The sequence below is a fragment of the Trichechus manatus genome, unplaced genomic scaffold (assembly GCF_000243295.1).
Source record: "Trichechus manatus latirostris isolate Lorelei unplaced genomic scaffold, TriManLat1.0 scaffold00075, whole genome shotgun sequence".
Classification (NCBI taxonomy): domain Eukaryota; kingdom Metazoa; phylum Chordata; class Mammalia; order Sirenia; family Trichechidae; genus Trichechus; species Trichechus manatus.
The window spans coordinates 11,016,576-11,041,374 of NW_004444011.1; the positions used below are offsets into that span (position 1 = coordinate 11,016,576).

The following is a 24,799-nucleotide window of genomic DNA, read 5'->3' on the forward strand; positions in this document are numbered from 1 at the left end:
CCTGAAGGACAGAGTACAACTGACCCATAGGGTTTCCAAGAAGCAGCTGATGGATTCAAACTTCTGACCTTTTGGTTATCAGCCCCTAGCTCAACCACTGCGCCACCAGGGTCAATAGATAGTGCCTAACACTGAAAACTCAAGTAGCAAATTAAGTACATTATTTAGAGACAGAGTAAATACCACAAGACACAGCTAGAATGGTTAGAAGTGTTTACCATCTGGAGAGCAGGACATTAGGTAAAGTGTGGAAAGTTGCTGTTGGCTTTTTTATATAAAAATTTATATATTTACATATAGTAAAATTCATTCTTTTTAGCACACAGTTCCATGAGCTTTGACCAATTCACAGAGTTCTGTATCCACCATCACGTTTATGATACAGAATAGTTCCATCACCCCACAAAATTCTCTGGCGCTGCCCCTTTGTAGTCGATCCTTCCTCTACTCCCACCTGTGGAAACCACTGATTGGTTTTCTGTCTCTAGAGTTGTGCCTTTTCCAGAAGGTCAGAGACAAGGAATCATACAGTGTGTAGCCTTTTGAGTCTAGTTTCTTTCACTTGGCGTAATGCATTTGAGATTCATCCACTTTGTTGTGTGTACCAATAGATTATTCATTTCTATTGCAGAGTAAGTCAAATAAGTCTATTTAACTTTTGAACATTTAGTATTTTGATGAAAATCTTATTCAAGAATCAATGAACAAAAAAGAAACAATTGACCCATCAATTTAAAAAATATTTAGCATCATTATTTCACAATGCATTCACAAGTGAAATTACGCTGCTGGTAGGAACATGTAATTGTTTAGTAATTATTTGAAAACTTTTGTTTGTTTGTTTGTTTGTGGGTTTGTTTTCATGTATTTCTCATGGACTATAGTAGAGTGGGGTAATGCAATCTGGGAAGCTTCAGTTGTAATGAATAGTACTTCCTTTATGCTGAGCACCAGCATGGCCAAAGGAGTCATTTATTCGACACATTATTTATTGAATGCCTACTATATGTCAATCACTGTTCTGGGTGCTATTATGGGGATTAAATTCTCATGGAATTGGGGGAGAATGGAAGGAAGCAGACTAACATATCTGATGTCAGGTGGTGGTGAGTGTCATTAAAAAATAATGAGAGAGACCAGAAGAACTGGATGGTGCTCAGCTACCATTGCTGAACATTTTGATCAATGATTCTATAGAAGAATCCTAATCAAAAGGGAGGAAATGCAGAATAGAATTTCCTTGTATCCTGGATGAACCTATTGCCCTGAGATTCTTTAAACCTTAAACCAAAAATACCTTCTGAAGTCTTCTTAAAATGAAACAATAGCTTAACTAGTAAAAACTGCCTGCCCTGAGCATTATGCTCTTTTAAGAACTATCTATATGGGATCAATTTGACAACAGCAATTCAAAAGACTAGACAGGAAGCTTAGGATACAGTGAGTTTATGTTAATGGGGAACAACTCAGAAAAGGAAGGTGAGAATGGTTGTACAACTCTAAGAATGTAATTCATGTCACTGAATTGTACATGTAGAAACTGTTGAATTAGTGTATGTTTTGCCGTGTATATTCTCAACAACAGTAACAATGAATAAAATTTTTTTAAAAATGCAGGATAATGAGGATGGAGTGGGAATGTGTGGAGGGCATATTTTAGGGTGTTCAGGGAAGCCTCTCAGATAAGGTGGCATTTGGTCAGAGACCTGAAGGAAGTGAGAGAATGAGCCATATGTATATTGGGGAAAGATGTTCCAGGCACAGGGACCAGCAACTACAATAAGTACTGGGCATTATATTATTACAGCTAAGTGGGACCAGACCACTGCTAATGACCAGAGGTCTGAGTCTATGGCTCCAGAGAGCCCTGGACACTGGCTGGGAGGCAACCTGCCCAGTAATGAGTACTGTCCTGGGGATACAATGGTGACAAGACAGACTAAACCGGCTCATAAGCTTCTTACAGTCTAGCCTGTAGGGAACTGATTCCACAGAAGGACAGTCTTTTCTGTAACGATCCATGTCCCCTCTTGTCCCATAATGCTTGGTCCTTTTTTTCTGCACATAGTATTGTGCAGCCAGGCTTCCACCCACCACCTGCTTACTTGGTTAGCTTTGCATGTTGTGTGAAGATGGGTCACTATCCTATTTCAACTCCTGAAGCTATGCTCAAGGAACTGTCAGTACTTGAGGTTCCTTTAAGAAGCAGACCTTGAAAATCCTAAGAGCAAATTTCTTGGGGACAATTCAGTTTAGAGTAGTGGTTTACCTCACAGTAAATCAGAATCATCACATAAGATTTTAATGTTACAGATGTCTAGGCCCCACCCTAGAGATTTGCTTTTAATTAATCAAGGGTGAGTTTTATTTTAAAGCATCACAGGTGATTCTAATAATGCAACCAGGGCTGCAAATCACCAGTTTAAAAGTTGTCTCATACCTTAGTCAACTTCCCACACCAGATTTGAAAGTGGTAAATTTCCCAGGATTACTGATTTGCAATACGATACCCTCACAGAAGATTCAGGCAGAAATGTGGCAACAGTGTACAAACCCCTACAATTCAGTATGCATTCCAATCACTTAGCTGCGGATAGCTGACATTTTCAAAGTCACTGGAATGGAAAACTGAATTCATCACACATGGTAGCTTTCACTCCTGTCCCCAGTTTCCTTGTTAATTTACCTGTCATTGTCCTACAAGGTGGATTTGAAGATACCTTTGTTTACATAACACGATTAGTTAGGGTGGATCCAATTTTAAACAGGCTACTTCTATTTCACACCACAGAAAGAGGATAATGATTTATCATCTCTTCCTTGACCTGACACACTTAGCTATTTAACAACCTGCAGTGTGATTCTGACAACTCTCCAGGGCTTCAGTAAATAAACTTAACTGGGTTTAAGGACAGGAGGAAGTTCCTGAAAGCTTTAGGCTGACTACATAGAACCTTTTCATCACCAACATCTCCTTTCATATTTTCTCCATCTTGGGGTTAAAATTAAAAAAAAAAAAAAAAAATTAGTTTATTTAATAGATAAATAAGAAGTAATTATTTTTTAAAATTATAGATATATGTGCATATACCTGATGCTTTTGATGAGTTTCCACCCTCTATTGCTGTCTTGGTAGTGAAAATGATCAGTGTGCTTGATGGCTAACTGAAAAGTTCAAGGTTCAAGTCCACTCAGAGGCACCTTGGAAGAAAGTCCTGGCAATCTACTTCTGAAAAATCAGCCATTGAAAACTCTATGGAGCACAGTTTTACTCTGACACACATGGTGTCTCCATGAATCAGAATCTAATTGATGGCAACTCATTTGATCTTTTTTGGTATTGCTCTCTTGGCTTGCCAAAAGCAAAGCAATTTAATGAAATTTAGTTACTCTGAACGGTCCTGTCATGGGTTAAAAAGTTAAATTTTTACACGGCTTTTTTGAAATTCAACCTTATGGACCCCTATTACTTCCTCTGAGGGCCTTTAATTGGCGATCACAGGCCTAGAATGTTGAACTCCAGCTCGATGGCTGAAGATGAGCCAAGGCAGGTCCATTAATAAAACCTTATGAAAACTACTGGCCAGAAGCAATAGACTGATACAACATTCAGATATTTTGTTTATTTGTTTCTTAAATGAAATCTATCTGGATGGCTAATATTTTAGAATATGGGTCCAAGATACACCCTCTGGCTGAAATCTATCTTCCAAATTCAAAACGTACCCAGGTTTAAATAGAAGCAGTAAGTCAGGAAATTCCATCCCGTTTCCCCACCTTTGGCATTAGGAAAGGGCAGTCGGTTCACTCCATCATGGAAAGCACAGTGCTTGCTCTAGCAGAATTTTTTGGGTGTGTGAGCTCCAAGCTGTGATCAATGACAGAGCCAATAATAAAGGAAAGCTAACCAGGGCAGATTAGAGGTATGCCTTTCATACGTGGCCAGTGCCTGATAGCCTTGGACTAAGCCAAAGGCTGTGTTTCCCGGCACAAACTAAAAAAAGTATTTCATAAACTTATGAAAAATAAAAACCTAATCAGGAGCATTTGGTGAGGTAGACCTTGATTATGAAGTCTTTTTATACCTTGAAAAATAGTTTCTGTTTTCTTCTTTCTGTCCTGTCTTGTGCTTGATCGTTTACTAAATATTTGTCCAGCTATAAAAGTTTCCTTCCCTGCCCTTGCCTTCCCTGCCAAAAGTGGATATAAATTAGAAATGGTTGTAGGTGTAGGTGTGGTCAGGAAGAAAGTACTATATTAAGAAATCTAAAAAAACACTGAAATCTACAGATACGATTTGTTGTACTTGTTAAGATGAAAGGAAAGGAATTTGGAGAACAGAGACACCAAATGTACTTCAAAATACAGAAATACACATTAGTCCTATATGTTCCCAGGTCCCCTATAATCTATTCTTAGTTTAATATTGAGGTTTCCATTATAACCTCTTACTGTGTCTAAAGGATGCAAGAAGACAGCTTTGATGCTCCAAGAGTTGGCTAAACCATTACTGCTGTTGTTCTTGGTTGCTGTCAAGTTGATTCCAACTCACAGCAATTTTATGTGTGCAAGGCAGAACTGCTCCATAGGGTTTTCAAGGCTGTGACTTTTTGGAAGCAGATTGCCAGGCCTGTCTTCCGAGGTGCCTTCGGGTAGGTTTGAACTGCCAACCTTTCAACTAGTAGTCAAACGCTTAACTGTTTATGCTACCCAGGGACCTTAACCATTGCTATCCTTGATTATTTAATTCAAGTCTGCCTCTAGTAAGAATATGCTCAATAAATATTTGTTGAAGCAGGTGGGGGGCCAGGTGGTAGATGGAAAGGATTAAATTCAACCTCATTAACATATTAGTTATGGCCCCAGCTTTCTTACCAGCAACTCCCTGCCTGAAACCTTGCCTTACATTTAATGAGGTGTCACACCTTGATGACATCACACACTGTACAACCTCTGCTGGACACGTCCTTCTTCTCCTCTTAACTCACTTGGCAAAACCTTACAAATCATTTAAAAACTCTTTCCCAATGTTGACTTTCCTAAGTCAGTGTTAATCGCTCCTCACTTTAAGTTACCTGTTCCTTGAACATATGCATGTCGACTTGACTTTTCATTTATTTGTTTATATTTTACTGCTAGAAGTTTCAATTTATGGTTTACATATGAGCTCCTCATAGACAAAGGCAATGTCTTCAACATCTCTGCATTTCTCCAGCAGAGAGTTCCACAGCAAACATTCGTTCAATAATCATCCATTTTTCATACAGAGTTCTGTTCTAGGCACTGAGAACACAGCAGTTAATAAAACAGATAAATATTCCTACCCTCATGGAGTTTATATTGTAGTTGTGGGAGACTTACAATAAACAAAACTAATAAGCAAAACACATTAAAGTGCTATTTAAAAAAATTCAGTGAAGTCACAGAGAGAGAATGTATGTGTGCATACATCGTGTGTATGTGTGCTTGTGCGTGTTTGCACATATGCCAAGCAGAATATCTGAGGGAAGAGTGTTCCCTAGCAGAGAGAACTGAAGGGCAAAGGCCCTGAGGTGGGCATGTATCTGGCTATCTGGAACACCCACGGAACAAGGAAGGAAGTATGGCGGAGGCAGAAAGAGCAAGAGGGAGAGTTGATGTTGTCATTGTTAGGGGCTATCAAGTCAATTTCAACTCATAGCAACCCCATGTGACAGAGTAGAACTGCCCCACAGGGTTTTCTAGGCTGTAATCTTTACAGGCGCAGATTGACAGGTCTTTCTTCCCATGGAGCCTCTGGTGGGTTCGAACTGCTGACCTTTAGGTTAGCAGCCGAGTGCTTAACCATTTTGCCATTAGGACTCCTTAAGAGGGAGAAGAGTAGTAGGAGACAGAGTCAAAGGTAAGAAGGAGTGTGGGGCATGTGGAAGTGCAAACCATGGAAGGTCTTGTAGGCCACCATAAGGACTTTTGTTTTCATTCTGAGTGAAACACGAATTCATTGAATGGTTCTGAGCAAAGGAGTGAGAAGATGCAGCTCACGGTACAATAGGATGATCCAGGCTGCTGAATTGAGAAGAGACTTTAAGAAAGAAATGATAGAAGCAAGGAGACCAATTAAGAGGCTACTGAAATAATCCAAGGAAAACATGATAGTGTCTTAGACTAAAAGGATAGCAGAGGATGTGTGAGAAGTGACTGAATTCTGGATATATTTTGAGAATAGAGACAATAACATTCCGATGTGGGATGTAAGAGAAAAAGAAGAGTCAAGGATGATTCAATGATCTAGGATTGAAGGATGTCTAGGGGCTGAAAGATTAAAGAAAGCATTCATTGAGCTAGGGAAGACTAAGGGAGGAACAGGCTTTGGGGGAAGTTTAAAGGTTATGTTAAGTTTTAAAGGTCTATTAGACATTTTAGTGGTAATACTGAGTTGGCAGTTGGATATATGGGTCTGGGATTCAGAAGAGACCAGCATATGAAAAGTGCTTAAAAGTCTGATACTAAATGAATCACCAAAGGAGTGCGCACATATAGGAGAGAGAGAAGACCAAAGGACTTAGTCCTGGGCTCTCCAAGATGTCTAACTGATGAGGAAGAAGCAGCAAAGGAAACCAAAGAGTAGTCAGTGAGATATAAAGAAAACCAAGAAAGTGTGGTTTCCAGAAGATGAGCAAATAAGCATTTCAAAGAAGATGGAGTAGTCTACCATGCCAACTATTACTGATGGTCAAGTAAAATGAGGACTGAGATTTCACTGCTGGAATTAGCAATATGATCTTGACATGATTAGTTTTGATGCATGATGGGGGTGAAAACAGAAATGGAGTAGGTTCAAGAGAGTGAGAGGAGAGCAAGTATACACAACTCAACTCTTTGAAGTAGTTTTGCTGTAAAGAAAAGGAGAAAAATGGGATAGTAACTAGAGGGAAATGTGGGATCCAGTAGTTTTTTGTTTTTTTTTTTAAGAGAGAAAGACCTGCTTTTTATATGCTGATGGAGTTTCCAATGGAGCAGGAAAAACTGATAGGGAGAGAGGGAAGGATTGTTACAGGGATGTCTGGGTAGGTTGAGTGGGGTGGGGATGAGGAAAAGGATCTAGCACCCAAGTGGGTGGGTTGGCTATTTCGAGGGACATAGCAATAGAAGAAAAAACATACAAATGGGGATAGGTGTGGTGGTGGGAACTCCTGGAAGTTCTCCTCTGTTTGCTTCTATGATCTCAATAATATAGGAAGCAAGTTTTTCAGGAGAGACTGAGATGAGGAGGGGGGTGTTAGAGGTTTGAGGAGAGAGAAGATGGTATGAAAGCTTTTTAAAAGAGTTGAAAAAAGAATGGGAATGGGATATTTAGCATGATTGCTGGACAGCATTATGAGTCCAGTTGGTCATGACTATAGGGTAAGACTAATCAGCACAGCGTGGCCAACTTAGTTTATGGATACAGGTGCAGGAAGAGAGAGAGCTGGGTTATCCAGGGCTGGGAATGTCCTGAGCAAATATTACAAATATTCAACCAATCATGTTGAACTGAATGAAATTTATTTCCAGCCATCATATAGACTTCAGAGGGTAGTTTTCTCTGGGGATCACATTCCTTCCCATCAGGACTTTGTCGTCTTCAAGATGAAATCCACAAAACTCAGTGTTCTGAAATACTCACCGCCCTTCAAATCTGTGTTTTAAAAAATCAAACAACGCTTTTTGCATCATATCCGTGACCTGAAATTGAGCAAGCAAAAAATTAAAATAGGATGAAAAATATTACTAATTATGATTAAAACAATTTCACTCTTACAAGGAATGCCTGAAAACTTGAGATTCACATTTGGAAAAACTTATATGGGAAGTCGCCACATTTTTCTGTTTCTGAGTTTCAATAAAATGAAATTTTTTAAAAAAAAATTCTCTGAACTTATGATGCTGTTTAGTGACAATAAATTACATCACAAGTGGTTTCTGGGACTCTCCATTTGGTGCTATTTCCCTGACTGAATAAGTTGTAGCTAGCAGAAATCGCCAAACAACAGTCGGGAAATCTAAACATTAAGTAATGTACACCACAGCGTGAAAAACGACATGCTTGCTGCCACAAGCTCTGTAAGTTCTAAATTCAAGGGTTGGGAGAGGGAGGTGGAGTTACCAGTTCAGCATGTGAAGGTGAAGTGTGCTAAGAGAGCGCTACTCACCTCGTATCCCTTCAGAGAAGGGCCCACTAGAACCACTGGTCTCATAGAAGGCACCACGTCATAAGGAGGAGTGTGATCTGTCTGCAGAAAGAGGGGAGGCAGTCAGACGTTCAACAGGCAGAGGGAACTGAACTATTCTATGTATTCGGCTCTAATTCTGAACTCTGTGATACAAGGCACTGGCTTCCCAGACTTACTTATTTTCACTTGCCTCTTTTTAAAATAAACCCAAAGATTGGTAGGTTTATTCTCCTAATGTTTTCAAGTTACTGAGTTTTCTACAGTTTTCTTGCCCTCCTAAAGAAATGCTATTGACATATTAGTTCCAAAAGCAGGCAGTGCTGCTTTTGAACAAAAACTAGGTGGTAGAACAGACAGAGAGATGTCTAATGCAGAATAGGTGTTTAGGCTTGACAGCAAGTGAATATTGCTTTTCAGATTCATCTGAGTTTTCTGAGGAGTCAAAATGATCAGACCTAACATGTTTAGTTAAAGAGGAAAGAAAGGTTTATATTACCTTCGCATCTTAGATATTTGTCTTACCTGCATAAAACCTAATTTCAAAACATTGTAACTCTCACTACCAAATACCTGACAAATTTGATTTTACTGTGAGTCTAAATTAATATATAATAGATTTAAATCAGCATGCATACTTGTTCCAGTAAACATTACTCATAATCACTGTTCATATCTTAGCGATTAATGCTTTTGGATTTTTGGTTTCTATATCTTAATAGGAGCCTTGTGGCCAATAAAACCAAACCCACTGCCATTGAGTTGATTTTGACTCATAGCGACCCTATAGGACAGAGTAGAACTGCCCCATATGGTTTCCAAGGAGCAGCTGGTGGATTCAAACTGCCGACCTTTTGGTTAGCAGCTGGGCTCTTAACCACTGTGCCACTAGGGCTCCATCTTGGTACTTAAACACTTAAAATTTAACATTTATGTGTTTTAGAGGGAGGGTGGTTAATGTCTGATAATATATTCAGTCATGCCCTGGTGGCCTCAAAAGGTTCATTACCAACTTCCATATCTAATATGCCTCCCAAGAGAGGTTTAGGTAGTGTTTCTGTTACATAAATAATTTGTCTTGCTGCAATAATTTCTTTTTCAGATAAGTAGAGGGAGGAGCTAAATTTTGTAGTGACTTCTAAAAGTATTTCAAAATTTTCAGCTTAAACTTCTTTAAATTATTAAAATAAAAATTTTCAAAAGCAATTTAGTTAACAGCTATTTTTTTAAATATATATTGAAATCAGCTATTTCAATAGCAGAGAAGGTTAAATTGACCCCAAAAATGGCCTTTTTTTTTCCTTAAATGCAGAAGATAGAGATAGACATTGTCTTAAACACTGGGAGAAATTTAGATCACTTTATGTATTTATGTGTTAATATATTTTAAGAATCACTCAGACCAAAAAAAAGTTCTTTAAACTATTATAAAAATTTGATAAACTGTGAGTGTAATTTTTGCATCTGCCTCTTGCTCAACAGCTTAAAATTGCTCATTACAAACTTTCTGGCTTTGTTTGATTTTCAGTTGCTTCAGGGGGGAATTAAAAAGCATTTCAAATTCAAAAGCTTCCATCTGAGATTTTGTCAATAGCTGTAGACAATATAATCAGAGGGTAGAAAATACTATTGTGACTGTGCTGTCAAATTTTACTGCTTATAGCTTTACCTAGTGTTCAAAATTAATTGTAATATACACAATACAGGTAGAATACATTTTTTGAACAGAAAATAAAAAAAAAAGACAGACATAATACAGTGACAGCACAAATGCCACACAAGCACCACTCTAAAGCAATCTAGAACATGGAAAACAATCTCATCACACAATCTCAGGCTTTTTTTGTTTGTTTGCTTGTGACCTCTACATTGAAGTGTACCACATAATTGATAACAAGAAGAATGAATACCAGTGCCGGAGGCATCATAAGCACATTTATTAAAATATTCATACCACCTGGGATCATTCTGAAAATGATTAGAAGCCAAGTCCTTATAACAATGCAGCTTTAAGAATACCTTTTCCACCATTGTAATTAGGAATGTAAATAGTTCGATGCATGCGTTTTAGTAACAGCTACTAAGAAATTTTATTTTACGTCTTTAAATATTAAGTGGCTCAGTATTGGATAGGCCTTTGTTTCCTTCGATCTGTGAACGTCAAACTAGCAAAGTGTTACCCATGCTGGTAATTGACCATCGTTTTAATCAATGGGGTAGCTACAGAAATTACCTTATTTGATGGAATATTGGTACTTTGTGCCCTATCTGACAATGATACAATCATTTTTATCTACCCTTTCCTGCTAAACTGATTTTGTTCCAACTATTTAGTAAAAAAAGTTGTGATAAAATATAGATTTTTAAAAGTTTTGGAAGAAAAAACAAATGTCAAAAAACTATCTTGAATATACAATGTGGTTTTAGTTCATGTTACTGCTCGGTGAAAGTCCAGAGAAGCTTAGGGATGCTTATTTTCTAAGCTTCTAAACTATGAATACTATTAGTAATTTGGCTGAAAGTTTTAGCTGTGACAAGAAGATGGGGTCAGAGAAACTAGTTCACTGTTATGGATGACCATCAACTTGGGACTTCCTGTATTATCACAAAAATCCAGGTGTTTTAGTTTTTGCCTGGAATGCTGAAGTCTTTCGTTTAAAGTAACCATAGGCATTTAAAAAAACAAAACAAAACTTCACAGTTCAGTATCTGACACTTCATTAATGACTTGAGATTTCTTCCCCAGAGCAAAATACTTATTTGCAGAGGAAAAGGGTTCAGTATGTTGAGAATTTAGGGAAGAGCGTAGACTTTACAACTATGTGTCAGAATATACCCACGATTATGCCAGATTTAGTACCATTAGAAAGTGTAACTATAAAAGACCGTCTACTAGCTGTGGAATGTGCTGTGTAAAAGGAAGGAAAAAAATGGAAATCGGAAGGTTCCTTAAAAATAATGTCCTGAAGCTACAAAACATGCTGGGAGGAAACAGACTTTTGTCTGGAGGGAAGAGAGCTCAGGAATATCCTACACTTTCCAGTCAGGGGACAAGCAATAGCATCCCTATGTAGCACCTTGGCTGGCCAGTGGCAAAGGCTCTACGCATGACCACCAGTCCCATTATCCAAGAGATAAGATGCTGCAATCTGACTGATGGAGAAGGCAAGAACATGGGGAGAGTATTTATATATGACAATAGGAAAAACTCACAGTAAACCGCCAAAACAAGCCTGCAGTATTCCACTGGTCTTGTTCATCTGCAGATTTTGCACCTAGTGGATTAGAAGTTTAAATACTGACTAAATTAAAAATCGAATTTTTTTTTTTTTAGTACAAGCTATGTATCTGGATATCATAAATCAGTATCTAATAATTGTTCTAGTATGCTCGACTGTAAGTTAAAATTGGGAAAAAAGAAAGAGACAAAGACAGAATAAGCATGCACAATAGAGGTGCATTATATGGAGTTGTCAGTGTTCGAAATCCTTGAATGTTTTAACAAATTCTCTTGGTGGTATATATTATTCCATCAAAAAGGATAAGTACTGTAATGGTGCTTTAACAGGTCACTTGCTGAATTTAGTTGGTTTGAAATGCATGGACTCAATCAGCTGTTTGGTAGGTTCTTTTCTTAGGGCAGAAATGATTGTATTTAATCAAACTGTGGTGATTAATGCTAATGATGCCAGTGGCAGGATAAACATAGCTTATGTCAATGTAAAACTTACCGATTTCTGCTTCTGCTTAGCTACAGTAGCATGGAAAAGAAACAAAGAATAACAGAGCATGCATGTTATTGGCTTGTCAAAGGACGCAGACAGTCAACAGGACTAGAAATGTGACGCAGTGCAGTTGAGCAGGTGGACAGATGGGAGCTTGGAAGTTAATGTTACCTTCTTAAAGAAGGGCATTCTTTTCTCTTTGGAGTGGGGTGACGTTACACTGTTTGCACTGGGTTTAGGGGAGCGGTGGTTTGCTGGAATATCATTTTCTTCTGCATCTAAGCCAGTAGCATCTATGTCTATAGCTATATACAGACAAACAATTCAAAAATCATCAGGGGGACAGGAGAGGAGAAACAGGTTATAAAGAAAATAAAATGAAATCAAACAAAACTAACCATCACAAAAGATCTATCAGGAGTGCTCAACATGGTACATAAACAAAGTAAAATTTAAAGGCAAAGCACACTAAGAATGCAATGTAGTCAAATCTAACAAAACAGAGAGATATCCTCATAATATCTGTTTGCTTGGACAAGCCAGTTTTACACTACATCTTTTCAATAATACTATTTTGAGAAACATTTTTAATTAGTTGTTCCAAATATAATGTTGATATTTTCCATGCCAACCATGTAAGAGTCCAGTACAGAATATTTCACTTGACTTCTTACAATGTCTTAAAACCAACTTTTAGATAACAAGCAACTCCATTGGAAACCTTTATAACAATGGGCTTCAGATTTCTCATCTTGCCTGGTTTTGCGTGAAAACAAGGGGAATGTGAAAAGGTTCACTAGAAACACAACAGGCATTGGAGGGAAACAGAATATGGAAAATTCTAGATCCAGCCAACGTAAAGGAATCCTACAGAAGCAAATGATTCAGGGAGGGTTCCAGGATAGACAAGATTAAAATGATTTCAAGATGGTGTATGCACCCTTAGACAGAACAGACTGAAGACTAATTGTAGAATACTGTATCCAAAGATACCCAAATGAAATTAGTCTAATAAAATTACATAACAAGACACTTGCTGATTCATATACAGCCACTGGGTTTCACAGGGGAGACAGAGTGGATGGCTGTCAATGTCCCAAGCGGATATGCCACTAGTGTTTTTATCTGTAAAATGAGGGGTTTAGGCTTGTTGCTCAATGTGCTTTTACCTTTAAAATCTTTCAAACTGAAAATATAGCACTTGAAAGTTAAGTTTTAAATTAAAAAAAAAGATTCAAAATCTCATTTCACAGTTTATAAAATGCATCCACATGCATTTATCATAGAATTTCATCTCCTGTGGAATCAGAGCTGGAAAGTATTTTCAACTCTCTTATTTTAAGACATAAAAGATGAATTCTTAGAGGTTAAGGGACTGTTCTTGGCAAACAATTGGCAGAGTCAGGATTCAGAAACCCAGGTCTCCTGCCTCTGTGTCTCCTTATTTCTTCCCTATTCCATGCTGCCTCTCCAGCTGGGGTCCCTTCTCAGTCCCTGGGTACCCTTTCAGTCCCCTTTGCTTCCCAAATAGGGTCATGTCCTCAGAGTCAGGATATCACAGAGCTGAGCTCACTAGAAAATCATTCTACAGTTTAGATTAGGTCAAGTAGAAGAAAAGAAGAAAATTTACACACCACAGGAAAGTATCATATTATACATGTTAGCTCTCTAATAAAAACCACAGTACATTTAGATTTAAGGAAGAAATGACCATTTCAAAACAACAGACAGTTCGGTATTGAAACACAGCCACAATTCCCTGTGATGTGCAAGCTGAACTGGCACTCACAGCAGCCAGTTCTAACCTTTTCAAATGACAGGAGGTCATCTGACAGGCATCATATCATTTTCAGTTTTGAATTGATTATGGATATTAGATGGTTCAGCCTTTTGAAAACTAGGATCTCTTATTTAATTGTGCCTTTCATTTGGTTAGGCAGAGAACCTGTCAGGGAGCAAATACCTGGCACTGTTTGCATGATATTGCAAATATCGGCTATTGCTTGCATAATAGATGAGGTATGATTTTCCCTCAAGTGAAGGTAATAATGGACTGAATTAATTCCAGGTATTTAGTTAGACTTACCTAGCAAATATGTCTTCCTCTTTGCTCCATTTCTATGCATATTGATGAGCTAAAAGATTCAGCACACGGTGTGTGGCTGAATCACTAGATGTGCCCAGGGGTCTGGCACGAAGCGGAATTTTCATACTTTCGGATAGCTAACTCTTGGCTCATACAGGACAGCTGCTTATGGGTCTTTTAAAATGACATAAGCCTGGGAAGACCCTGAAAAAAAATATTGAGGAATGCTTTCCTTGAATCCCAACTTAGAAAGCATGTCATTAGTGCCTTCCTGGATATGAAGGAGAGGATCTGGGTCAGTACTTCATGATCCCTGTAAATATGATTTAACCAACATCAAATAAGTTTCTCTTCAGGTGGTAAAATTCCTATATACTTTTAATCTTTCTTATCTTTTATTGGGCTCCTAAAGGCCATATTCAGGGGATAGTGACCCTGAGGCATTCTGATATTGAGGATAACTAGTTGGATGTCAGAGTCCCTGAGTGGTGGAAATGGTTAACACTCTCAGCTGCTAAGCAAAAGTTTTAAGATTCGAGTCCACCCAGAGGTGCCTCAGAAGAAAGGCACTTGGTGATCTACTTCCAAAAAATCAGCTATTGAAAACCCTATGGAGCACAGTTCTACTCGGCACTCATGCAGTTGCCATGAGTTGAAGCTGATTCCATATCACTGGTGTTTTTAGTTGGATGTCAGAGTCAACAGAACCCTGAGGTGGCAAAATTAATGAACTGCATTTTATGATTTGTCCATTGAATCGGGCCTGCTATCATCATTAGATGGATTTTGTTGTTGTTAAGAGTGGAAACAAATAAAAATTCAGCTCTGACATTGCCAGATGTTTGGATATTTACACACACAGAGCCTGGAGTCAGGTTTGAAATTTACCTGGATTGGGACACACGGGCTCTAAATCCCAAATCGGAACTTCCTAATTTATTAGGTTTGACTTCAACACAATGAATATTTTGGTTAACTTCTAAAAGCATCTGGGTTTATTCTGAAACACAGAGAATTCTAAAACATTTGGAAACTTTCAGAATACACTAAAGAAATCTACTAACACAGCTGAGAAGAATGTCAACTCTTTTCAAAGTTCTATACACTTAATTAAACTCAGGTGGTTCTCTTATACTGAGAGATGTTACTCTTTTTTTTTTTTAATTTCATACTTGTATTTGCATACCTTGGTAAATATTAGTATTTACCTGGGAAAAACTGTTTCCACATATTCGAAAATAGTTTTTCATTCTTCCTCACTAGCATGCATCCCCCCCTCCCTTTTTTTTAGAGAGTTTGGAAACATTTTTTGAAATTTTACTTTTAGTTTAATTTTAGACAACTGAGTCAAGTTGAATGGTGGGGTTCAGAGGTGACATATGTGTGCACATACGTGTAGGAGTTGGGTGTACTTGTGCAGCTAGCTACTGCCCCATTACACAGATGTGAAGTGGAAGTCTTCCTTTCACAAATCCTTGAAAACATCCAAGGACATTTGTTTCAGGCAGATGCTTACTTTCTTTAATCTAGTAAGAGGTTGAGGGGTGGGGGGTGGGAATTGTAGACAGGGCCTATGGGAAACAATAAGATGAAAATTACCATTGCAGACCAATCCAAATTTGATTGATTGGGCAGTTTTCCTATAAAGGTGGGTGGGAAAACTTTCTGTAGAATTTTCTCAACTTTCCCTTTAGATCAGCTGAGCTATAGGTATGAAAATTACAGCAGGATCCTGGTTTACCTATTATAAATTTTGTAGCTAGTTAATATTTCCAAATCCCCTCAATCACAGATTTCTCTACTTTTTTTTCTTAGTCTTTGTATTCAGGAAAGCTATTTCAAAGCCCCGTTTCTGTATAAAACTTTAGTGATATATAGTACGTTCAGTTTTAAATAATCTTATTACATTAAACTCTTAATTGAACTTTATGTTTAGTATGACAAACATCTGGCTACAAAAATGAAATGTTATTTTAAAAATACACTAGCTTGGTTTTCAAAATGCACAAATCTTCTTTCACTGCCAAATGACTGAGAGGCTACAGCGTGGTTAGGGAAAATGGAGGAATTTTCTTGGTCTACAGAGCTGGGGCTGGTATCAGTTGGGCTGCGATTCTTAGCACAAAGTGACAGAGCGTTTTTCCTTTTCAGGAGCCCAGTAAGGGTCCTCAGTAGTCTCTGAGACAGTCTTTAAGATATACAGAAAAAGTATAAGGTTTATTTAGTAATCCTTACGACTTAAAACATCTGAGATGGAGCAGGGATAAGGCTCCTTTCCCTATGCATTCAGGGAATATTTACGTCCCAGTGATGAAGGGAAAAAATAAGCTTCATAAAATAGTCAAAAGGTTTCAATTTTCATTTCATTACATACTATTTTATTTAACTTTGAGCAGCTTAGAATTACTGCAAGATTTAAGTACATGATTTTTGTAATCAGTATGCACTCTAAAACAATTGACAGGCAGTCTCTGGGTTAAGAATGGACAACTCAAACTTGCCCTTTAATGTTACATAAATTTGCCCTCACTTTGAAACGACTGAAACAACCTCTGCTTGCAACAAATTCTTCATCACAGTCACCTTCACTTGCTGCATGTGCAGTTTTTAAATCACTGAAAAGGCTTCGAGCCTTTTCTTGCACTAAAGTAGGCTAAATAAGAACCATATGCACCTGTTACTGACTAACAAATTCGACTTAAAGGCACAGTCAGGAATGGATCGCATTTGTAACTCATGGACTGTCTGTATTTCTTATGTGTGTATATTTTACTCACTTGAAAACTGTAGTTAGTTTTTGCTAAGAAGCCCTTGATTGGTCTCGAAAAGCTGCCAATGTTCAGGAATGAGATGTGATCTTTAGTAATTCGAGAATCCTGTTCTTAATATACACCAGTCACAGTGCAACTAGTTCTGAATTTCTCCAGAGATACACAATTCTTTATTTTTTGACCTCTTCCCACCTCCGTCTTCTTATAAATCACACACAAGAATCATTTTGCCCAGATGCTCCACCAATAAATCCTTATACTCTTACTCTGACTCCTAATTGCATCTCGCAGCCACGTAAGATATTGATCACTGGCTTTCATACAACCCAACCAATTGGTCTCATTCTATTTATATAGAGCTACAGATTGTACACACAATGATAGGGTTTCCAGACTTAAGAAATAAAACTTCAGTTTAATATGAGTTAAATATGAATTTCAGATAAACAAAAAAAAAATTTTTTTAGTATAAGTATATCCTATGCAATATTTACTTAGACTAAAATTTTTTTCATTGTTTATCTGGAATTAAAATTTAACTGAGTATCCTTTATTTTTTATCTAGCCACCCCAAGAATGAACCTATTGCTTTGGAAAGAAAAACAGTAGCTACTCTTCTCCTTTAATTTAACATTTGAAACCTCACATTGCACTGTAGTTGTGAGTAGAAATTCATCCATTTACTGCCTGCGACAATGTGCTGGGCATCAGGGTTGGCAGAGGGATAAAAAGTTAAGTATGTTCATCATGTTGATCATTTACAACAACTTAAAGTGAACACATCAACATACTTCCTTTTTGGCAAGGCCAGAGAAAAATTTCCCCATATTATTCCTAAGTCCATATGGGCTTTCTTATTTCTGATCCCTTTTAACATTTATAGGGTAACGTCCCAATATCATGATTCAGTGTACATGAATTCACAAAACCAGGGAAGACTGAGGAAAGCATGAAATGCAGCACGTACTGTTCAGTACTTATCACCTACTTACCAGATGATGGAGGTGTAGATTTTCTGGAACTAGGTACTATATCACCCAAACTGGACAATGAATTTCCTCCTGATTTACTAGGGTAAAGCAAAAATTTACATTAAATCTGACACTTATTTCAGATCTTAAAACATTTCTATTACTCAATAAACATGACTATTCATTGTGTCTTTACTGAACTTTAAAAATCTGTCTTTCCTACAAGGAGGCAAATAGTAATTTCCCAGTGGAGAGCCCTGGAGTACTTGAAACAGCTATACGATGGTCTGAGTTTTCAAATTCAAGGTTTCATTTTAAAAAGCCTTGAGAAAATGGAAGGGAATGAGGGTAATTTCTGCAGTCTTCAAACTCACTGCCAGGGTCAGAGACAGCTAAACAACAGCGATCTCCTTTGCTTTTTATTTTAGAGACCCTCAGAGGCAATGTATACAACTTAAAGGCTAACTCCAAAACTGAACGTTTCCTTCTTGTTTGGTTCCTGCACCTCTGCATTAGCTTGTTTCTCTTCTTTTTTTTTTTTTTCAGTGTACTAAGATTGAAAGCAGGAGCCCTGGTGGTACAATGGCGAAGTACTTGGTTGCTAACCGAAAGGTTGGCTATTTGAGCCCGTGCACTGGCTCCGTGGAAGAAAGACCTGGTGATTTGCTCTCATAAAGATTACAGTCAAAATATTATTTGAATTGTGACAATCACTGCAAATAGTTCCAATGTTCAGGGTACCAATCTGTCCTTAACTTTTAATTCTATAAGCATGCCAAGTTATCGAACTGTGCCCCACTTCTATTGCCTTTGATTTCTGTAAATTTTTATAATGTATGTATCAGAGTTTTTAAATAAATAAGCATATGACTGACAGGTTCTGGCTACGTCCTCAACAAACCTACATTTAAAATGCCAGGAGACAAACATAAAAACATCTGAAAGCAAGTAACAACGTTGTCACATACTTAAGCAAAAAGTTTCGGTAAGGAGAACAAATAAAATCAAGAAAATCAAACGAAAAAAGGGTGTGTTATAGGAAAAGGTAACTCAGTTTCCTAGAATAATGTATGAGATCTTACACTCCACAAATATGAATAATTTGTAGCCCTTTAAGAAAAAAATGCAACACCAAAATGAACACATGTAACATAATACGTAACAGAAAATGGCAATACTAATAACTATTGGTTCTGTGCTTGCTCTGTGGAGGCCCTGTGCTACATGATTTGTGGGCTAGCATCATAGCCCATCTGAGGTCAGTCTACGTAGACTGATTGGGTTTTAATCCTGGTTCTATCACTTACTAGCTGTGTGACCTTGGTCAATTTCCTTAACTTCTCCTAGCCCATTTCCCCTGTGAAGTGGAGGTTAATACTACCTACTGTTTCCCGAGAGTTCTTATAAAGCTGAGGTGGGCACTAATACTGGACCAGCAATAGTAGGCAGAGGAGAACGTGTTTCCCTAACAGTTTTGGCAAAGACTTCTACTCCCTTCCTACTCCTTTAGGAATAGTTTTCATTTCTCAGTTTGTAGATGAAGAAGCAGAGAAAAAGATACACAAGTTTATTTTCTGCAAAAATCCATCACATATTTTCCAAAATGCATTCTACAAAACACCATTTCTAAGAAATGAACCAAGAAAAGTTTTTATGATAAAATTATTTTAGTAAATGCATGAAAAATAGCCCCATCCCTCCACCCAGATTCACAATGCACACTAACATATTAAGGCTCTGAAAAATCCTAAAATAACTTTCTATTACCTAGTACTGGTCCTGAACTTATTGGACCATGGGACCCTTTCTTCAAATGGATCAACTAGAAAACTCTAAAAAATGTGGAATTATCTTTAACAAATTAAAAACAAAATGCAACAAAATGCCCCCGAGCTGAGATAACTTCCCATCTCAACAAACTATATCCTACGCCATGGATGCAGCAATACCTATGCATCACATCTATAATCCTTGAAAATGAAATTTTTCACAACGAAGCTAAGTAGCACCCCAGAGACTGAAAGAACGTTATCAGATCTTCAACATTTTGCAGGTGAAATGCTCATGCTATGTTTATCTACACACCTCTACTTTTACATGACTAAATGCACCTCACAATCTGATGACCCTGAATAAGTCAGGGATTAATAAAAGCCAAGTAAGGGGTAGAAGTCTCAAAACACAGAAGAATCCACATGAAGTAAAAGATTTTTTTTTTCAGTTTTTTTTACTGTACTTTAGATGAACGTTTACAGAACAAAACCGCTTCTCATTAAACAGTCAGTACACATCTTGTTTTATGACACTGATTAACAACCCCATGACATGTCAGTACTCTCCTTTCTTGATCTTGGGTTCCCCATTACCAGCTTTCCTGTCCCCTCCTTCTTTCTAGTTCTTGCCCCTGGCCTAATGTGCCCCTTTAGTCTCATTTTGTCCTATGGGTCTGTCCAATCTTTGGCTAAAAGGTGAACCTCCAGAGTGACTTCATTACTGAGCTAAAAGGATGTCTGGGGGCCATACTCTCATGGCTTCTCCAATCTCTGTCAGGCCAGTAAGTCTGGTCTTTTCTGAGTTAGAATTTTGTTGTACATTTTTCTCCAGCTTTGTCCGGGACCCTCTACTGTGATCCCTGTCAGAGTAGTCAGTGGTGGTAGCTGGGCACCATCTAGTTGTACTGGACTCAGTTGGGGAGGCCGTGGTAGGTCTATTAGCCCTTTGGACTAATCTTTCCCTTGCATCTTTAGTCATTTTCCCTTGCTCCTTAAGTGGTGAGACTAGTGGAGTATCTTAGATGGGGGCTCACAGACTTTTAAGACCCTAGACACTACTTGCCAAAGTAGAATGTAGAATGTTTTCTTTATAAACTATGTTATGCCAATTGAGCTAGATGTTTTCTGAGACCAAGGTCCCCATATCCCTCAGCTCAGTAATTTGGTCCTTCACAGAGTTTGGATTTGTCCATGGAGCTTCCATGAACTTACTCTGAACAAGTTGTGCTGGCTTCCACAGTACTGTGTACTGTCTTACCCTTCACCAAAGTTACCATTTATCTATTGTCTGGTGTTTTTTCCACCCCACCCCTCCCCTCCCTTGTAACCATCAAAGATTGTTTCTTTTTATGTGTAAACCTTTTCATGAGTGTTTACAGTAGTAGTCTCATACAATTTTTGTCCTTCTGTGATTGATTGACTTATTTCACTCAGCATAATTCTCTCCAGATTCATCCATGTTGTGAGATGCTTCGCAGATTCATCATTGTTCTTTATTGTTGTTTGGTACTCCATTGTGTGTATGTACGATAGTTTGTTTATCCATTCATCTGATGATGGGCATCTAGGTTGTTTCCATCTTTTTGTTATTGCGAACAATGCTGCAATAAACGTGAGTGTGCATATGTCTATTCGTGTGACGGCTCTTATTTCTCTAGGATATATTCCTAGGAGTGGGGTTGCTGGATCATATGCTATTTCCATTTCTAGCTTTCTAAGGAAACGCCATATTGTTTTCCAAAATGGTTGTACCATTTTGCATTCCCACCAGCAGTGCATAAGAGTTCCAATTTCCCCACAGCCTCTCCAACATTTGTTATTTTCTGTTTTTTTGATTCGTGCCAGTAATGCCGGGGTGAGATGGCATCTCATGGTGGTTTTAATTTGCATTTCTCTAACAGCTAGTGATCGCGGGTATTTCCTCATGTGTCTGTTGGCCGCTTGAACGTCTTCTTTGGTGAAGTGTCTGTTGTTCATTTCCTTTGACAATTTTTTAACTGGATTATTTGTCTTTTTATTGTAGAGGTGTTGGTTTCCTGTAGATTCTAGAGATTAGACCTTTGTTGGACTGGTAATAGCCAAACATAGTTTCCCACTCTGGAAGTTCTCTTTTTACTCTGTAGGTGAAGTCTTTGATGAGCATAAGTGTTTAATTTTTAGAAGATCTGAGTTACCTAGCTTATCTTCTGGGGTCAGTACCTTGTTAGTTATGGTTTGTATCCTATTAATGCTGTGTATTAGAGTCTCCAGCATTGATCCTATTTTTTCTTCTATGATCTTTATAGTTCTTGGTTTTATATTTAGGTCTTTGATCTATTTTGAATTAATTTTTGTGTATGGTGTGAGGTATGAGTCCTGTTTCTTTTTTTGCAGATGGACATCTAGTTTTGCCAGCATCATTTGTTAAAAAGACTGTCTTTTCACCATCTGATGGACTTTGGGCCGTGTTGAAGATCAGGTAACGGATGGATTTACATCTGGGTTCTCAATTCTGTTCCATTGGTTAATGTATCTGTTGTTGTACCAGTACCAGGCTGTTCTGACTACGGTAGCTGTATAGTAGGTTCTGAGTCAGGTAGTGCGAGTCCTCCTACTTTATTCTTATTCTTCAAAAGTGCTTTACTTATCCAGAGCCTCTTTCCTTTCCATATAAAGTTAATGATTGTTTTTTCCACCTCTTTAAAGAATGTTGTTGGTATTTGGATCAGGATTGCATTGTATTTGTAGATCGCTTTGGGTAGAATTGTCATTTTCACAATGTTGAGTCTACCTATCCATGAGCACGGCATGTTTTTCCAATTATGTAGATCTCTTTTGGTTTCTCGCAGTAGCGTTTTGTAGTTTTCTTTGTATAGAGCTTTTACATCCCTGGTTAGATTTATTCCTAAGTATTTTATTCTTTTTAGGTGCTATTATAAGTGATATTGTTCTCCTGATTTCCCTTTTATTCTCTTTATTCTTGTATAGGAATCCAACAGATTTTTGTATGTTTATCTTGTATCCTGCTATTCTACTGAATCTATTAGTTCCAGTAGTTTTCTTGTGGAGTCTTTTGGGTTTTCTATATATAGTATAATGTCATCTGCAAATAGGGACAGTTTTACTTCTTCATTACCAGTTTGGATGCCCTTTATTTCTTTTTCTTGCCTTACTGCTCTAGCTAGGACTTCCAGCACAAAGTTAAATAGGAGTAGTGATAAAGGATACCCTTGTCTTGTTCCTGTTCTAAAGGGAAATGTTTTCAGCCTCTCTCCATTAAGAATGATGTTGGCTGTTGATTTTGTATAGATGCCCTTTATTATGTTGAAGAATTCCCCTTTTATGCCTATTTTACTGAGAGTTTTTATCAGGAACGGGTGTTGGACTTCATCAAATGTGTTTTCTGCCTCGATTGAGATGATCATGTGATTCTTCTGATTTATTTATGTGGTGGCTTACATTGATTGATTTTCTAATATTGAACCATCATTGCATACCTGGTATGGTGTATTATTCTTTTGATATGATGCTGAATTCTATTGGCTAGAATTTTGTTGAGAATTTTTGCATCTACATTCATGAGAGATATTGGTCTGTAATTTTCTTTTTTTTGTGGCGTCTTTGCCTGGGTTTGGTATCAAGGTTATGCTGGCTTCATAGAATGAGTTTGGAAGTATCCCTTCCTTTTCTATATTCTGAAATAGTTTGAGTGGTACTGGTATAAGCTCTTCTCTGAATATTTGGTAGAATTCTCCAATGAAGCCATCTGGAGCAGGGCTTTTTTTTTGTTGGGAGTTTTTTTAAAATTACCTTTTCAATCTCTTCTCTTGTTAAGTGTCTGTTCAGATTTTCAAAATCATTTTGTGTTAGTTTGGGTAGGTAGTGTGTTTCTAGAAATTTGTCCATTTCCTCTAGATTTTCAATTTGTTGGAGTATAGTTTTTCATAATACTTTGTTACGATCCTTTTTATTTCAGTTGGATCTGTTGTAATGTCCCCCGTTTCATTTCTTATTTGGGATATGTGTGCCCGCTCCTGTTTTTCTTTTGTCAGTTTGGCTAGTGGTTTGTAGATTTTGTTGATCTTTTTAAAGAACCAACTTCTGGTTTTGTTGATTCTTTCTATTGTTTTTCTATTCTCTATTTCATTTATTTCTGCTCTGATCTTTATTATTTCCTTTCTTCTGGTGGCTGTAGGCTTTTTTTGCTGTTCTATATTTGTTCGAGTTGTGTAGCTAATGTTTTGATTTTGTCCCTTTCTCTTTTTTTGATGTGTGCATCTATTGTTATAAACTGACCTCTGAGCAATGCCTTTGCTGTGACCCAAGGGTTTTGGCGTGATGTGTTTTCATTCTCGTTTGATTCTAGGAGTTTTTTGATGGCATTTTTGATTTCTTCTATTACCCAGTGCTTTTTAAGCATGGTGTTATTTAGTTTCCATGTAATTGATTTTTTTCCCTTGCTCTTCCTGTTGTTAATTTCTACGTTGATGGCATTATGATCAGAGAAGATACTTTGTATTATCTCAATGTTTTGGATTTTGTTGAGGGTTGCTCTGTGGACTAAGATGTGGTCTATTCTGGATAATGCTGCATGTGTGTTGGAAAAGAACGTGTAGTTTGCAGCTGTTGTGTGTAGTGTTCTATATATGTCTGTGAGGTCAAGTTGGCTGGTTGTGCCCTTTAGCTCTTCTGTATCTTTGTTGAGTTTCCTTCTAGATGTTCTGTCCTTTACAGAGTGGTGTACTGAAGCCTCCTACTATTATTGTGGGACTGTCATTTTTTCTTTTCAGTGCTTTCAGAGTTTATGTATTTTGGAGCCCTGTCACTGGGTGTGTAGATGTTTATTATGGTTATGTCTTCATGATGGATCGTCCCTGTAATCATTATATAGTGCCCTTCTTTGTCTTTTATGGTGGATTTTGTTTTAAAGTCTATTTTATCTGAGATTTGTATTGCCATTCCTGCTCTTTTTTGGTAGCTGTTTGCTTGATAGATTTTTTTCCATCCTTTGATTTTTAATAACTTACATCTTTGTTTCTAAGGTGTCTCTTGTAGACAGCATATTGATGGATCCTGTTTTTTACCCATTCTGTCACTCTCTGTTTCTTTATGGGTGCATTTATGCCATTTGCATTCAGGGTAATTATTTATAGGTGGGAGTTTATTGCTGTCGTTTTGTAGTGCTTTTTTTTTGTGTTGCTGAAGCTTTCTTTGTTCCTCTTCCTTTCCTGTGCTGAACTTCTTTTGTTTTTGGATTTTTTTTTTCATTTCTTTTGCTTTTTAGATTTTGTTTTTACTGAGACTTT

At 37.6% G+C, this 24,799-nt stretch overlaps 1 protein-coding gene across 1 annotated transcript in view; it reads right to left on the minus strand.

Moving 5' to 3' along the window:
• The window catches only part of CACNB2 (calcium voltage-gated channel auxiliary subunit beta 2), a 128,776-nt gene that overhangs the window by 19,569 nt on the left and 84,408 nt on the right, over nt 1-24,799 (minus strand). Inside the window, exons 5-8 of the mRNA XM_023735083.1 lie at nt 17,764-17,840; nt 12,086-12,219; nt 8,172-8,252; nt 7,646-7,704 (exon numbers count right to left, since the gene is read on the minus strand). Of these exons, the coding sequence (XP_023590851.1) occupies nt 7,646-7,704; nt 8,172-8,252; nt 12,086-12,219; nt 17,764-17,840 (351 nt within the window). The remainder of the gene's footprint in view (nt 1-7,645; nt 7,705-8,171; nt 8,253-12,085; nt 12,220-17,763; nt 17,841-24,799) is intronic.